We start from the raw sequence: 18,607 nt of genomic DNA, 5'->3' as shown, positions 1-18,607 counted from the left end.
TAGTCATATGTGAACCAGTCACAGGACAACTGGTCGCTCTAGATCGGTCACACGTGATCACCCGTCACACTAAAACTGGTCATACTCTAAAACTGGTCATGAGAAAACTGGTCACACCCTAAAATCGGTCACAAGAAAACTGGTTGACCGATTTTAGGGTGTGACCAGTTTCCAGTGACCGGTTCACATCTGACTAGTAATCACCGAACCCAATGTACATCGAAATGTCATCTGCGCAACCCCATGAATATCTCGTCTTTCGTACATGCTGAAATTCACGGGTTTGGTGCATCCGCTCTAAAATCGCCAGATTAACAGAACGGCAGCTTTAAACGTAATTCTCGTTTTCTCGAATGATAGATTGCACATCAGATGACGAGTAACCTTTCGATGTGCACAGATGCAATTATTAAAATTGAGTTGGATCTTTCTGGCGAGTTTAATAAGACAAGATTCGGAACTTATCGAATCTTGCCTTATAAAACTGGCCTAAAAGATCCAACTCAATTTTAATAATTACCATTTTAATAATTGCATCTGTGCACATCGAAAGGTTACCCGTCATCTGATGTGCAATCTATCATTCGAGAAGATGAGAATTGCATTTAAAGCAGCCGTCCGTTAATCTGTCGTTCAATTTGTCTGGCGATTTTAGAGCGGATGCATCCATAGATGTATAATACATATAGATCCGCCCTCACGGTTTATACTGGTCTCCCTTTTGGCGCATGCAAAATACATGGCGCATGCACACTTTTCTCTCAGTAGGTTAGTAGCTTCTAAGTAGGAAAGGTCGATTGCGGAGATCTTGTCGATAGATATGCGGAGATCTTTTCATCTTTTCGTCACTAACTGAGGGGTGCGGGGGGTTTAACTAGCGGGGGAAGTGAAAAAAACGCCGACCGCTGCGTCGTAGGGAAAAAAAACTTCCCCCCGCACCCCTCAGTTAGTGACGACAAGATCTCCAACGAAATTTGTATGTAATGCCATATCTAGGTAATTCTAGATCGATGGGATGCACCGCATCCGAAATTCACACAGTTAAAATGCAATCGAAATGAGCATGCAACCGGGCGATTTGCAATCATTTGCAGCAAACCCCTGCCCATAGCCGTTTTTAATAAACTTTATCAATACTTGATGCCTTATTTTTCGCGTTAACATAAACGCAACATCGATCGAGGTAAACATAAATCGGAGCATCGAAAAGGACATAGCGTCTAAAACCGGTGTCGTGAGAAGCGAGACGTCGAGAAGTCGAGAAGAGTGGTGGTGGGGTGATGGCCGCGGTTGCGGTTGTCGAGTCCAGCGTCGGGACGCGGTAAGTGTCGGTAGTGTAGAGCGCTGCTCTGTCGCAGCCGGGCGACACGCGCCGCCGACGCCGCATCAACTCGGTTTCGCTCCACTCGGGTTTCGTCCGCCTCCGCCTCCGCCTCCGCCTCCACCCCGCCCCCGCCTCTGCCTCTGCCTCTGCCTTCCCCGCCACACCTCAGGTGAGCCCCGTCTCATTTTTTTGTTTTTCCCTCTCTTTCTCGTTGTCGCCAAGCGTTTGGCGCACTTAACCTCTTCGGGCAACTCTTCCACGCCGCCGGCCAATAGTCCGACGACCTGATGGACTTTGCGACCTCGAAACTTCTCACTTTTTATGTTGGCGCACTTTTAGGTTAACTAATGTCAACTTCGCATCTACCGCTTTTGGCCATAAACTATCGCTTGTCGACCCGCTCGTTTGTTTCCGATTCGAATCTGACAATTGGATTTGACTTGAATGTGTACGAAAAATATCACTCGTCAAACTGTGTTTTACTTACTCTAATTTGCCAATGAATACTTGAGAATTTTCATTTAAATATATTGTGTGCGATTTCTCATTTTTTGTATTGTTACCAGAGATGCCAACCAAAATGTTGTTTTACTCTTCTTTTTGGTTTGATTCTGATTCATTGACGATAGTTAATTTATGATTAAATAAATATATGAATATAATAAACGGTTCTTATCCGATATTTTTGAAATGTAATACAACAGGTGACAGAACTACCAACATAAAATAAGCCTTAAATACAACGAATTTATATATTTACTGTTATTGAAAGGGGTATCCCCTTTCAATAACAAACCAAAACCGTGTAATTTTTACTGATTTTCATTTTCATGCTTTTTATTACATGTATTTTAATAACTTTTCATGTTAGATGAAATGTTTCAGTAATAGATTAAATATGTGATTAATAAAAGGGTACTTGTTTAGTAGTGCGGCTCTACGCCATATATCACGTTTCGCACTTTTACGACATCGTTCGACGCGTTGATAACGAATTAACGTATAATTTCAAAATTTATTCCTGCTTCTTTTATAATATTTTATTTTATTTCATAGAATATGAACACTAACCTTTACAGATCGCTCCAAAGTGACAAGTGTATTTAAACAGATACAATACAATCAATATATATGTAAGCATTTTATACAATGCGAATTCATATAAACATACACAGTGACATATATGGAGAAATTTTTATAATCAAACTAGTGTTGGACCCGTTGATTTCAACGGGTGGTTTCGAAAAGGAATTGAAACTCGAATAAAAATAAAGTTAAAGATATTGAATCGACTGGTTTCGGAAAGAAATTGATGCACGAATTACGAATGACAAATTACGAAGTGATTACGAATTACGAATTGCGAACCTCAAAACGCTGAATAACTTGAGATTAGCAAGAGAGATAGGAAAAGAGAGGCCAATTTTGCAGGAACCGTTTCAATGAAAATCAGAAAAATTGGCAAACTCTGATACGAAACGATCGACCTGGAGTCACAAACCAAGATCCTGTCAGCAGCAGGACTCTAGTGGGACTCGAACCCGTGACCACTTTGCTTGAAAGCATAATATGCTAACCACTAATCCATGCTGCGGGTTATATGTCTTCATCGAAGTATCGAAAGGGCCGTATCTGCTCAACTTCGTACGTCAGATATGAGTCCTGGTTTGTACTTCATTTCCGCTTAGTTCCATTTGACAAAATGCCAAATTCCTTCTCTTTTGGATTTTTTTCCAAATTTGTGGATGCCATTATTAAAAAAGTATTCAAACGTGTATATGAACTTCAGGAACGCGTCGGAATACTGAAACGTAATTATTGGTTTTTGTGCATTGGTTAAGTGTAGAGCCACACTACCAAACAAGTACCAAAAAAAGGTCTAAATTCCTCATATTATATACATATATTATATACCTATATTATATATATATATATATATTATATTAATTATATTATATTAATTATATTATAATTATATTATATTAATTATACATATATTATATACCTACTGAAAAAATTAAAATTGAACAATACCAATGCCTCAAAATATAAATGAATACTAGCTACGCTTATCATAGGCTCTGGTACACATATGGCACATAACCAATTTTTTATTGTTCAAAATTAAAAATAGAACTGGGAAAATTCATAAGAACAATTTCAAATCCTAAATAAGAGCCACGAGGTTTATCTATATTTGCTTTATATTATATGTATTATTTTTCTTTATATATATATATATATATATATATATATATATATATATATATATATATATATATATATATATATATATATATATATATATATATATATATATAATATCCTCTTCGCTTTTACTACCACGTAGGTATGGGCTGAGATATACTCCGCTTTTTTTTATCATAGCATGTGAACATTTTTAGATGTACGCTGTTAGAGATATAAAAATATTTCTAATATCACATATGTACGATACACCTTGTTCTCCCTGTTAGTATCGATTGAATCCCTTGCCAAATGGTGACGTGCAAGATTCCTATGATTTAATATCACGCGTATTTTCCAGCTTTTCCCTGCCTGACGAGTGTCCAGCGCCCCGCAAGAGCCTTGAGCCACTACCAGTAGATAGAGTGGAGTGCCCCTGTGTCCATTACCCCCCCATAAGCCGCCACCATTCCACAAGAAACGATTGACTTATCTTCCGAAATGGATCCCAAACCACTTCACGAGGAAGACTCTAAAGTCACCCTCACAATTAGACTTATAATGCAAGGAAAGGTAAGATAAATCCCCCATTTTTATTTCATTTGCACTCGTCTTGCCTTTCATTAAACTATGTTTTAAGCTGTGAACCAGTATTCGAAGTTTACATTTTTATTATAAATTTTGCAAAGGATGAGATTTTTTTTTATGTAAAGATTAAAGTAGCTAGTTTTGCATTTAAAAGTAGATTATATATTATTACAATTATTTTCGAATCAAAATAGCAGCTTTTTCTGATGTTTGAAAATTTATTTTTGTTACAGGAAGTCGGCAGTATAATAGGAAAAAAAGGAGAAATCGTCAAACGATTTAGAGAAGAGGTTTGTAATGATCGACAAGACATGCTAAAAATCAGATCAACACAAAAATTTATATAATTTTAATTTTTTCGTAGTCTGGTGCAAAGATCAATATATCAGATGGATCGTGTCCGGAAAGAATAGTCACAGTCACAGGGCCAACTAATGCTATTTTTAAAGCTTTCACGTTAATTTGCAAGAAATTTGAAGAAGTATGTGCTTTCTATAAGTTGATTATTCTTACTAAAGCGTGTGGTTTACGAGCAATTTGTTATTTTAGTGGTGCTCACAATTCGGAGAACTCGGAGGCGGTGGAGGAGGAGGTGGTTCCAATGTACCCCGCCCCCCCATCACGTTACGACTTATCGTTCCTGCAAGTCAATGCGGCTCTCTCATCGGCAAAGGTGGTTCCAAAATCAAGGAAATCAGAGACGTTACAGGAGCAAATATACAGGTTCTTTTCACTTTTTGTGTACATGAAAAATCAAGCTAAACGTGTTTGCTCAATGAAGAAAACTTTAAATAGAGAGCTGGTTTCTTTTATTTCTTGTAATGATTGTCGTTTGCTTTGAATTAAACAGCAAACCTGGACTACATAGTATTCCAGCGAAGTTTCGTTACAGAATTAAAGAAGCGGGTGCTTGATGATTCAATGATTATGAGATCAGAGAGCTTCTGGATTGTCACGTGAAAGAAAATGTATAAATTTGTATCAGTTTTTTTAAGAATTATTATATGTATTTTAGGTTGCGGGTGAAATGTTGCCAAATTCGACGGAACGTGCTGTGACTATAAGTGGTACATCAGAAGCAATCACTCAGTGCATTTATCACATTTGTTGTGTCATGCTTGAGGTGAGATTCACTTTACCGATGTGTGTTCATACAATCGATGGAATTTATACTGTTGTACAATTCAATTTTTCAATTTTAGAGTCCTCCCAAAGGTGCTACCATTCCATATCGACCAAAACCACAAGTAGGAGGACCAGTTATTCTGGCTGGCGGTCAGGCTTACACCATACAAGGAAATTATGCAGTGCCGGCGCAAGATGTATGTTTTTCTTACTTTTGTCACGATTCTTAACTTCAATCGTATTTATGATTATTTAAATTTATTATTGAGCTTTACAATTATTAGTACTTGATGCAATAAATACATTCCATATATTATAATTCTGTATTAAATTATATTTCAATCATTAACTCATTTGGGTTGTTTTAATAGATGATTAAATTTGAATATTGCAAAAATGAATCATCCCGAATTTGTTAATTTTGTATTACGTATTATGAAAATGATTGAATATATACAATATCTATTATATATTTTTTTAATAATTTAATCAATTTATCGCAGTAGTAAATATACTTTTATTGAATTATATTATAATTGCATGCAATGAAGAGCTTATTTTATATTACATATATTATCAATGGAATTCTATTGTAGCAGTGTCATAAGTTAACATTAAATATTATTCTAATGAAATAATTCACGTATATAAACACTGGATGTGTGTGATTTATTTCATTACTCTTGTTTACTAGCATTTAATGTTTTTCATATATGATTTAGAATTATTTGATGTTGTTAAATTGAATTTTTTTAAGGATTCTACAATTTTTTTCACATTATCAAGTTCAAAATTTACATTTATAATATTTCATAGCATTTTTTTAACGATTCTTAATAACATTCATAAAATATTAACAACAATTTTAGATCCATTTGTATTTATACAGCAAACGTATACAGACATGCAGTTTGGAAATATCATCGAGTACATGTCAATGTATGCTTTAGAGTCGGAGTCATTAAAATCAAACAAATCTGACCATAATTTCGCTTTTTTTTTAAATTAATAATACATATCTGAATATTTAGTTGTTAACAAACGTTTAAGGCTTATTTTTGCAACGAAATTCATTCACTATTACCCAATGTCTGCAAATCTGAAACAGTGGTTCTTTTTCTCGTGCTTAGGTCAAATTGGGGAGAGGGGTCTATATGTGACAAATGCGTACATTTTATTCATTTAACAATGTATATATTATAGATATTCAAATTACAGACAAGTTTGGTAATAAAGAATAGGAAATGAAATTAGGATAGAGTTCATTTGGGCAAATTAAGGCCTTAAAATGCCTTAATTTGCCTAGAGTTCATTTGCCTTAAGGCCCGAAGAAAAAGATCTTTGACCAATGTGTCTTGCCATTGATGATGTGTGGAAACTTGATCATTAAACGCCAGAATGCTTCATAAGGCTCAGTACACAAGTACGGAACGCTGTATGCTTAATGAGGATAGATAGATAACAGACCATGTGAAGAAATTTAACTGACCGATCACATAGCTAGAAGAATGGACAAAATAAGTGCTAGAATGGTACCCGAGAGAATTTAAAAGGGTGCAAGAAAGGCCACAGGGCGAGATAGGTAAATGAAACCAGAAAAATGTGTGAGATTTATTCATAAAAGAGACGAATGGAAGTGTGTTAGAGAGGCCTTCATCTAGCAGTATATGGCGATTGGCTGTGAATGATGATGATATATAATTTAGGATCTGGAAATGATATACGTTGAGTGGCTTAAAACATTGTTTACTCAGCGTCACATTACATGGATTATTCTAGGTTAGGAAACTAAATCCAACATATTTGAATGTGTGGTTAACGAACATGTTTGGGTAATTAGTTAACCGTGTATGAGGCACGTGCCCTTTGGTAGGCATGCCGTATAATAAACACTGTTTGGTCTTACGCGTGCAATCATTGGGAAACTATATGTATTTTCATAAACAAAAAACGCATATATAGAAACAAAAAATTTAATTTTTACATTTTTAGAACCTGTTGGAGAGTCTAATTGTGTCGCATTTTTTTAATGACTAGCCCAAGTTCATGCATGCCTTCAAGCAGTATGGTAGTTCCACGACTCGGCTTTATACGTTTGTTATATGGATACAAATGGATCTTTATAGTGCTTCACAAAATCATGCTTAATGTTGCGTATAACAAAATTCAATCGCTATATATTATATTTTTTCTAATATATATATATATATATATGATAATTTAATCGTTTAAATGTGTGCTTTGAACATTCCACACATCAGAAAGTTGTTTTTAAATTTATTGTTTTGGTTTACTTATTCACACGTATATTTTCACTTTAATTTGCGACAACGTTGAAGTTGAAAATATCGAATAGCCGCAAATCGCAAATGTACTCTAACAACTTATCATTATTTGAATGATATGAATATCTATATTCGGGGAGGAAACGTAGAATTGGGTTGTTGAATGAAGAATATGTATATTGAGTGTGGGCCTGTGCGTCAGGCGGGTGCTGTTTGTCAGACGGGCATGTACGGCCCTGGACTGGGAGTGGTGGGCGTGGGCGGCGCAGCTGGTCTGCACGGCGGGCTTGCCGATCCTTTGCTGAAAGGCACACCGCTGCTAGCCGCATTGCCGCCGCATCATTTGCTGCCACATCCACACCCGCCCCCACATCCGCATTTTCACCCGCACCATCAGGAACATGTCGTGAGTTTATGGGCGGGCTTTTTTTATATGCCCCTGTCCCTACTCTGTTACTCTTACCCTGCTTTTGTCAGTATGGAATACCCGGTGTTGTAACTGTATGTGTACATAATAAAAAATAGTATAATGACATGATTTGCATTTGCAAAGTTTCGTATGCGATGTTATGATATTGACAAACGAAGGGAAAGATGGATAATTATTGCTTGGTGCTGCCCCCTCCCTCACCTTTATCAGATTCTTATATCATTTACACTGTTTGAACATGAGTTTGCTTGAATTACCCCCGTCCAAAACACCCCTGTTTCTACTAATAGCTAAGATACCCGAGACTGATATAATCGTAGAGTACATTTTAGTTGGTAAAAATATTGTTTATTTTATACCCCGTAGTAAACTACCTGAAATGTACGTGTACAATTTATTTATATATGTATATGATGATATTTTTTTTCACTTAATTGTTTATATCCCTGAATGTTGTATAAAAATTTCCCCCTTTTGTTATTTTTGACATGAATATGTATGGTGATTTTGTCTTTTTTTTATTTATTTTTTTATTATTAATGAATTCAAATGTGTTCTTAATATCCTGCATTATTGTAATCAGTCAAGGCTTGATTTTTCTCTTATAAAATCTTTCAATATTATGCATAAATTTTGTAAATCAAAGATGCATTGACATTTAAAAAATCATTAAATTTGTACATACATATATTTTTTTTTTATTTTATTTTATTTTATTTTATGTATATATATGCTCCATGTGTGTACAATGTAATGATGTTGACTTAAAATTTGCTTTAAAAAAATATAGAAAAAAAGAGCTTTGACTTGCTTGATTAAATTTCAAAATGAAATGTACTAACAATATAATTTGTAATTACTCATATGGGCTTTAGGTTCATTAATTTTTAAGTTTTTAACGTCGCACACCTATCACGTTAGTGATATATATATTATATATATTTTTATTTGTAATTTGAAAAAAATATATATATCCTTGCTATTTTTAATTTATTGCTTATATTTGTAATATTTGTAGTGATTAATGAAGTGTCTACGTTTATTAATACTTGATGAATCTTGTGTAACAGCATTTGCATTTTTTTTGTTGTTGTTTTATAATGTAGTTTGTCTGCAGCTTATTCGAATTCTTCTGGCACTGCCACATTACTTTTTGCGTGAAGGTTTTATAATTAAATTATATTGGCTTCTTATTGTTGAAAAGTTTTGTGTCTGTAATAAAATAAGAATATGCGTCATTGGGGGGATCCACGCAAAAGGTTATATTTACCTTTAACATCCTCAAAATGCATCCGTAATTCCTTTTAAACGCCTCCGCCTAGCCTCTTCATTCCGTCTCTTGTAAATTTAGATCGGACTTAAACAAAAATATTAATCGAGACCAAGTGCATGGCTTTACGACAATATATGCACACCATACGTCTTATTTGTCAACTGTATTATATATATTTTTTGGTAATGTGTATAATTGTAAACTTATAAGCTAATACTCTGCTGACACTGTTTTGGTTTTCAAACAAAAATTAAATAAAACAGAGATAATTGTGGGCAGCACCGCCTGTAAACTCACATTATTTGATCCTAATGGTCTTAAATATAGTTCTCAGCGATTTCAATACTGTAAAGATAAATGCCTGTATAAGCATCCACACATATCGACTTGCCCCATGTCAGATCCGTTCCGAATATTTCAATATTCTCCACAATAGAAAATGGTCTCATCACCATTTCCTATCCTAATTCAAACCAGTTTTGCCTTTTCATAAATTTCATTTGAATATATGTGGATGGTTTTCCAGGCATTTTCTATATAAATTCTTTTATTCATATATATTTTATCCATGTTCGGACCTTTTTCCAGCCGACACTCCCATCCCAGCTGTGCCAGAGGAAAAGTGGTGCCAAGGAAAAAAAAAATGATAATTTTGGTGCTATCAATAAGAATTTAAATTTTTACTATCAATATTGATTGTTAAATGTTCAATATTTTCAATCCCACTTTTAATATTATTTTGTTATGGTACCATTTAATGTTTTCTGTTGTGAAATTTTTCTCATGAAAAATCTTGAGAAATGATTGTGATCTGGTTCCGTCAGGAAAGCTACAGTTTACTAACTAATATAAAGGACATATTTCAGATGGGTGGTCTGGCCAAGAGCCCCTTAGCGGGCCTCGCTGCTCTCGGTCTCGGTGGACTTGCTCCAGCTAATACGGGTGGACTTAATCCTGCAGGTAAGTCCCTTAGCACAGAATTTGTTTCACATTCGTTTTAGTATCGTACTAATTACCATGGTTTTTTAGCACTCGCTGCTCTTGCAGGCTCTCAACTACGCACTTCTTCACAAAATCGTAATCAGCCACCTTCAAATCAACAATCTCATGAAATGACTGTTCCTAATGAGCTTATAGGGTGTATAATTGGAAAGGTAAGGAAAAAAAACATTGAAAAGTTCTCTTAGACCAACTAATCATTAGTCTAATTCTTACATCTATTTTCTATTCATCCCTATACATTATTATTATTATCTTTGATTTATCCCAACTACCGCTAAAGGTTTGTTTATACCAGTACAGCTGAAGCCGGCAACTGCACAAAAAATATTCTTTAGTATATTCTATATGGACACATTCCGTAACAGCAACTGATACGATGTATTCATTATTATACAGAAGTACGTATCACCGAAACGTATCAAGCAGAACTGGTTTTCTTGGCCAATGGAAATATTCATGCATAACGTGCCATCATAGTGGCGAATGCACCTGTACTAACGAAAGTGCTGCCATGCGCATATGAATATTGTCATATTGTGACAATATTGACTCGACAATTTGCCGTATCGTCATGTTGTGTATTGTATATGTAAGCCGATTTTGCCTTGCACTCCAAAACGAGTATGAACGTACCGAAAACAGATGGTACTATATAGTAGACTAGTGTTGTGCCCGCTAATTTCAACGAGTGGTTTCGAAATGGAATTGATACATGAATTAAAATAAAGTTGTATGCTATATATAAATATAATGTAAGGTAATTTATAGTCGTTACTCGTTGCAAGTCAGGTGCTCAATATCAGGAGCACATGTCAGACGCTCCACTTCCCTGCGTCTCCTCGACACGATCGGTCGTCACGCTACATTCTTATACTGGATGCTTTAAATGCATTCATTGGTCAGAATGTATCGTCATTGCTCTAATTGGTCAAACGTTTTAGTCCACATGGACCACTTCAAGCTGATTGGTTGTGCGCCTCGTTCGCGTGTATTTATTTTATTACATATCTCTAGGCACAACTTTTTTTTGTTTGTTAAAATTTGTTTTTTTCTCCATACTGGTCAAAGCGTCTGCCACATACCTACAAACATATATACATCACGTCTGTAATTATATAATATATATATATATATATATATATATATATATAGAAGTATTTTGTTCCTTGCAGTGCTGGATAATATAAACAGACTTAGTTCCATATCACAATATGTCAATTCAAAATATTAATATACATATTGATGCAAATTTTTAGGGAGGTACTAAGATAGCAGAGATTCGACAAATTTCCGGCGCCATGATACGTATCTCGAACTGTGAAGAACGTGAGGGAGGCGCCACAGATCGCACTATCACAATCACCGGAAATCCAGACGCTGTCGCTTTAGCCCAGTACCTAATCAATATGAGGTCAGTACAATTTTCCCATTTTCACGAAAAGTTGTTTAAAGTCTCATTTAATAATTCTAACGGTGACGCTTGTCGACGAGTTGCATTGTATAGTAAGTCGTATTGTCGTCGGTCGTCATTAGGATTATTGAGCATTTAAATGATACACTCACTAAAAAAAAGCTAATTTTGTAAAGCATCTCAATTTTGTGTAAAACAAAGTTTTGTCGTATGATGTGGATTGCGTTTTGTCCCCTTTCTACATTTTTTTCAGCTAGGTTCTGTTGACATAGTAATGTAAATCTTTCCACATCTATCCATTTTATGATTCCTGCAAATTTTCTGGACCCAGTCCACTACATGTTCCTCGTCGCTCTCTCTCTCTCTCTCTACTTCATTATTTGTCCGTATTTATTTTGTTTTGATGAATTCCTCCACTGTGTATCACCAAAGCCTGATATAAAATTAGCATGCTTAATCCTTTTAAATTATTTGTAAAGTATTTCATATCTAAATGAACATCGTAAAGTCAAATTTAACATAACGCTTTATATACATTAATAATTAGTATTTGGAATCCGTTAATATGGGGACAGAGAAATTATTATTATAACATTTCTCTGTATAGGCATAATTAATGCATATAACTACGTTTCAATTTGATGTTTCATGCTTTGTAAAATAGTTTTATGGTGTATTGTTTCATTAAAACTAATTTGAAGTAGATCGGTTGTAATTTTTTTTAAACATTGTAACATATATTGATCGAATATATACTTTTTGTAGTATAAAGTCAAATTTAACATTACTCAATTATTTTTTTATTCAAAATGTTCTAGTATTGAAATCAAGCTTATGATATTTGTAGGTTTCATTGCGGTTTATATTACACTAATATATGGTATAGAGGGTTTTAACAATTTAAATGTTAACACTTTGCAAGCGGGTAGGTCGCGCGGCCGCCTGATACGCAAATATGGGATACTCGATAAAATTCGTATAGGATTAATTAAAATTCACGAAAGCAACTAAAAGTACTGAAAAGGTAAACGTCTCACGAAAAACTACATCTGAATTTCATTTTGGGGTGAAATAGTAAAAACACGGGAAAGATTGAAAAAAAACGGGTGACATATGTCAAACACATATTACGAGTTTAGTTGGGGAACAATTTAAACGTTCATTTTATAAAATAAATGTGCATTTAAAAAAATTGTACACAAAAAAAGGTTCTGTATATTACAAAAAATTTGTGTTTTTTTTTATTGTTTTTTATCCACCGAAAATAATGCACAAACATTTTTTTAAGATACAAAGAATTTTTCTCAAATCACACGGAAATTGGATTATTAGTCACAAAGACAATTTTTGCTATGAAAACCGCGAATGCGGAATATTTGGCAATCGAGTTTTCGTTAGTATGATGAACTTTTCGGCTGCCAGATGTTCTGTTATAGAGATTTTAGTGACTTTTGGGGGAGCACTTTGTGACCAATGATCACCGAACTGTCGTTGATTAAAAATATTTTTAGAACACGAGTTTTCTCGGGACCCGCAGTCCAAGCGCAGACTACGTAAACACGTAACGATGAATTCTCGTTACCCGCCGTCAAAGGTTGGGTACTCGAACACGAGAATTCTCGTGACCCACTTGATAAGTGTTAGCTATTTTTATCCATTTGATTGGTCAATAAAATCTTGCATGTGCATGTTGAAACCTATATATACTTTTCAATTATTAATATCGTATTGACTTTTCCGGTGAAATCTTTGTTGCTTTTTTTTGTGCGGGAAGATTTAATTACTATTTTCTTTTTTTTTTTTTTACTGTCAATCTCCTTTATTGTTTAATTAAGTAATACCATTAACAATACTCCTCACAACTACCAATATTTGTTCCAATGTTTACCAGTGTGTGTTTATTGATTGAGAAACCAATTTGATTTGGGCCTGCCTTTAATTCTTTCATGTTATTCCCGAACTTTTTCCTTGACACCACCACCTGTTCTCTCTTTCCGCAGCGTTGAACTGCAAAAGGCCAACCTTGAAGGAGGCACCGCGACGGGAACGCAAGGAAGTACCAACAGTTCCAACAGTACGACGGGAACGAGCCCCCTCGCTTCAGCGATCCCTCTGGCTCAACTGTTAGCCAAACCGGGTGCCCTTAACGCACTGAGTTCGCTCAGTGCATTAGGGGGATTAACGGAATTATTAGCCGCCACACCAGTCCAAACAACTGGTGTTCACCGGCCACACAGAGGTCCCACTCGCACACGTTCACCTGGTCCAACGTCGGCCTCTGACCAGCCCACTAAAATCAAAGAAAGAACCAAATTTAATCCGTATTAGCTTGTGCACACATGAACTGTAAAATGCACATAGTTTACAATATCTGGAACCAAATCTGAAAATCATTTTATTATAATCGTAGACGTTAGCTGTGGTTAGTTATCGAAGACGATCAATCACTCATGCCCGGAGTCAAATTGTTTATTTAGTTATTTTTGTATATGTATAATACGATCAACTGTGCGTGTGGGGGTGGAATCGAATTGAAATCGTTCATATATAAAGTTAAAGTTTGATACTTAAATAGTTCTATGTGGTTGTTCAGATTTGGTCGTTAGATATATACATTATATAGCATTTTTGGAAGCGTATAGATTTCATAATATAAATCAAGTGCTTTGAAATGGACCAAGGTATGAATTCACTCTTGAGTTTTAGAATTATAAGTAAGTCAACAAAAGCTTTTAAATTGTGAAACATTGACAATTATTTAAAAAATATATATATAATTTTTTAGTAGTGCAAAAACGACTTCATAAGCTGTATGACATCTAGTCATTTTATGCCCACGCAATATTTCGATTAAATTGATAATGATACATAGATATAAAGAAAAGATGCAAATTTCAGTTAACTATTTTTTATATATGAATAGAGAATAGTCAGGATGTACCTCTTCGTTTACCATTTTACCATATTATGGATTTAACGGCTTCTATTGCAGTCTCTTTCAAAACAAAATAATTCAATTTATTTAATTAATATCTTTTGATTTATGTCGGATTGAGTTTTGGTTTTTTATTTGTTTGACCGTAGATATCTGCACATTCTGTCCCGTTTGTTATATACGCTACGACCTATTTTTTTTTTAGTGTTATTTTCCTAATGGTAAACGAAAATAATTGTCATTGCATGGAAAATATATGAAATCTAATTATAATTATTAGTATTATTAATCGGGAGCTTAAAACAAAGAGTGCCATGTTACGCTGTACCCAATCGTATTTTCAAAAATCAGATTATATATATGACTACTTTTTCAGTTTCAATTGCATCTCAGTAATTGAGAAATACTATTATTTTATCTTTGATAGTATTGTACACATATTTAGCTTTAATGAAATCATTCAAAAAATTATTAATCTAAGAATATTTAGGTTTATAATAATTTTTTCAGAGTTTTTTTTTTTTTAATAGATAACACGTTAGATTATGTAGTCGATATGGTAAAATATTGTAGATCAAGTGAAATTGCAGTATTCGACTTAACATTTATCACGTTTTCTATTTTGTAAAATCAATTATTACATTTCAATATAATGAAAATATTAATTTCTGTTTTAGAAATTGGCTTTCTTTTTTTCTAAATACGAAAATTTAAATCATTGTTATGTTCTTTCTATTTGTGTACCGAAAATCAAGGCTTACATATTTTTTCTAATCTTATATAAATCGAATGTTGAAATCTATTTTTTTTTTGTTATTAAACAAAAATCCTATTTCGTCATCACTTTTTTCAATCATTTATTAAAATGTATATTCATAGCAGATTTGTTAAAATGTAGACTATATTAAAGAATTTATATTGAATCTTTTTTGTTTCACTATTAATTTTTTTATATAATTGTTTCTTTTTAAAACGATTTTTTTTAATTTTATTTGTTGGCATCATTTTTTGTATTCAACTTGTGCCAAATTTGCGATCTTTTTTTTATTATTCTTTACAAATGTATATTTCTTTTCGTTTATTATAATCATTTTGATTAAAAATCATTTACACATTTTCCCTAAACTGATTCTTTCCACGTTAGTGCTTAAGTGAGTGTGGTTTTGTCATGCTTATTACGTATTACTATAAAATTATTACATAAACATATTGTATTTTAGAAATGTAATAATCGTGCATATCTTATGTTTTCACTTATAAAAATACTTCATACGAAATCTTGAATCTCGCTTCAAAATTTATATATAAATATATTCGTTTATTATGTATTTGATACTTACGATACGGCTTAAATGCGAGTCATATCTTACGTACAAGTGAAAATGTATGATTTGCATTAATTGTTCATAGATATTTTCATTATATATCTATAATATTAGTTATTAGGAATGTAGTACACAAAATTGTTATTACAGTTTCTCAATAAAGTTCATAAAATAAATGTCTAACTTTCATTAAAATAATTATATAATAAGTATATATTCGTGTACAATAAATGTTATGTTTATTATTTCAAACTTAACGATGTTGAATTAATTTATTTACACTTCTTTTATTTTCAGGTTTTTTTATAAATGGCTAAATTTTATATTTTTAGCTAAATGTGTATATGATATGTATTTTTGTGAAATAATATGAACGTTTATATTTATTGCGTTTGTGGCTGCATTTGTTTTTTATTTAATCTTAAAGTTGCAGCAATCATATTCCGACGACTGAGATTATTTTAATCCAATTTATTTACAGCGACATATTGATTATCCAACCGTTTCATAATTTGTCTCAACAGCATTTCATATGCGTGCATTTCGGTCGACTATCGATAATAATAACGATGATAAATCTAACTACATAATGTTATATGCACTTAAAACATAATAAAAATACTAAAATAGTGCACTTTTAATTTAATGTATGACTGATTGATTACGAGGGTATCATAATTTTAACAATATATATTAATATGTTCATTGAATAATCCATTAATATTCTTAACATGAAGATTATAGCATATGTAACATTGCTTAACTGCAGTAAAATTATTAAAATATATTATTTATACACATACATATGTATATATATATATATATATATAAATTTAAAACAAATTCATCACCTCGGAAATCCGTTGTAAGCTGTTTTTTTCCATCATCTCATTCCGGAGTACCAACCAAATTATCCCAAGTGCTAAAATCCAATCAAATCAATGGGAAGACCTGCCTCCAAAAAAACCACTTCCCTGCCTGTTCGGAGAATCAAAAATCCCGGTAAGCCTACCTTTTACCTTTTATGTAAGTCCCAGAAAAAGAAATATATATTTCATCCCTTTATTCATATTAATCACATTTTGACCTTCACCCGTATCAGTATATTTATGCATTTTAATTTTTTATATTTTTTTTCACATATTGTACATTAATTTGTTCAGAAACATTTTAACAAAACCCCTGTATGACTTGTTTTTCTCAGTCGATATAACAATCATGTGAATTTGAACAAATTCTCAAACCATGTGTCAATCATATATGCATTTAAACGAGTTGTTTCAATTGTAAAATGCTTGTTTATTGTTTTATCGTGTAGTACATGAAAATAAAATATCTCCATTATTGCTATATTTTTAAATTACATTTAAGAACTCCTTTAATTATACACATATTTTATATAATAGCGTAAGAATGTGCCAAATGTTGACTCCCTCTTTATGCATACTAAGATATTGTTAATATGTTGCAGAATTTTCATGGAGACTGCAGGACAACCGATAGCCGGCTACCACTATATTGCACCGAATCACATAGTGAAGGCGCCGATACACTAAACCAAAGACCGCGGCCACAAAATCAAGTACAAACCATCAATTCCAGCTTGTGTTTCAAGCTGCGCTATCATTTTTACGTAATGTGATCTAAAAATCAATTGATTAAAAAAAGGAAAAGCAATCGAGATACCTGTTTAGGTGTCTTTTAAAATATATATGAAACTAGAATGTATTTTAGATACTCTCATTTTATGGAAATCTGCAAAGTATTTTTGTCGAATTTCAAAAATTCGACAATGTTTAAGAGTTATGATCTTTTTTGATCTCACTATATAAATTAAAGATTGTAAAAATGGATTGGTATATTCGGAGCAATGCTGAAATTGAAGTTGAACGCTCAATTTTGTGAAATTCATTTTTAAAAAAAAATTGACTGCATCAGATTGTCTTAATGAATAGATAGATAGGTATTGCATATCAGATGAAAACAAATGTTTTAATTTTTAATGTTATTTAGATTGTAGTCGATATTTTATTTCAAGATTATAAATTAATGAAAAAAAAATAGTGTAGCTATAGTTTAGTTGAAAAATGAGTGAGAGGGTTTAATGACAATATAATTTGTAAATATAATTGTAATGTCCGGAATGGCATGTTACAATCTATTGTGTCTAAAGGGAGGCATGATTAATACGAAACTAACGGGATCAAATCCTTTAATAAAATTTACATTAAATGAAACAAATGTTCAAAAAAAAAAAATAATATTGGTTTAGGGATCAAAACCAAAGATTTGTTATTTTTATTTAATTATATTCGTTGTTGTGGTTATTATACACTATGTCAAGTAGATGCTAAAACGTAATTAAGTATGGAACTAAAAGATTTTGTACTACCTGGAGTTAACATTTTATATATAATATATATATTATGTATGTAGAAGTTATCGTTTCATACATTTCATTGTGGAGAAAATGTTTATTTCGGTTATTAAAACTTAACCTTTCCTCTATTTGACCAACTACATGAGTTTTTTTTTATTATATTGGAAACAACTTATTTTATATTGTCTTCCTAAAGTTGAATAATTTACAAGTATACTCAAAGTAACTAAAAATGTGCCAATTTTCTAATTTATATAAAATACTTACTTCGTCAAATCGTTCTTTGTATTAAAAACATTGAAGTTCATGAATCTATATAAATTATAGATGTACGACGGTTCA

General features: G+C 32.8%; 1 protein-coding gene across 7 annotated transcripts; it reads left to right on the top strand.

The window, feature by feature from the left end:
• The first annotated feature begins 1,301 nt into the window (after nt 1–1,301).
• Nucleotides 1,302–18,162, top strand: mub (poly(rC)-binding protein mub). 7 transcript variants are annotated; one of them, XM_077441830.1, is made up of 12 exons: nt 1,302–1,493; nt 3,873–4,084; nt 4,333–4,389; nt 4,464–4,580; nt 4,649–4,822; nt 5,115–5,222; nt 5,302–5,421; nt 7,712–7,915; nt 10,067–10,172; nt 10,242–10,366; nt 11,471–11,625; nt 17,357–18,162. In XM_077441830.1, exons 2-12 carry the CDS (start codon nt 4,013–4,015, stop codon nt 17,439–17,441), a joined length of 1,323 nt encoding a protein of 440 aa, XP_077297956.1. In that variant the 5' UTR covers nt 1,302–1,493; nt 3,873–4,012; the 3' UTR covers nt 17,442–18,162. The 7 variants fall into 7 exon arrangements, with proteins under 7 accessions (XP_077297956.1, XP_077297957.1, XP_077297952.1 ...); XM_077441831.1 differs by having other exon boundaries at nt 10,079–10,172; nt 17,357–18,131; XM_077441826.1 differs by lacking the exon at nt 17,357–18,162 and adding an exon at nt 13,626–16,140.
• The last annotated feature ends 445 nt before the right edge of the window (nt 18,163–18,607 follow it).

Source organism: Arctopsyche grandis, chromosome 11 (genome assembly GCF_051622035.1).
Source record: "Arctopsyche grandis isolate Sample6627 chromosome 11, ASM5162203v2, whole genome shotgun sequence".
Taxonomy (NCBI): domain Eukaryota; kingdom Metazoa; phylum Arthropoda; class Insecta; order Trichoptera; family Hydropsychidae; genus Arctopsyche; species Arctopsyche grandis.
This window is presented reverse-complemented; position numbering and strand designations above follow the sequence as displayed.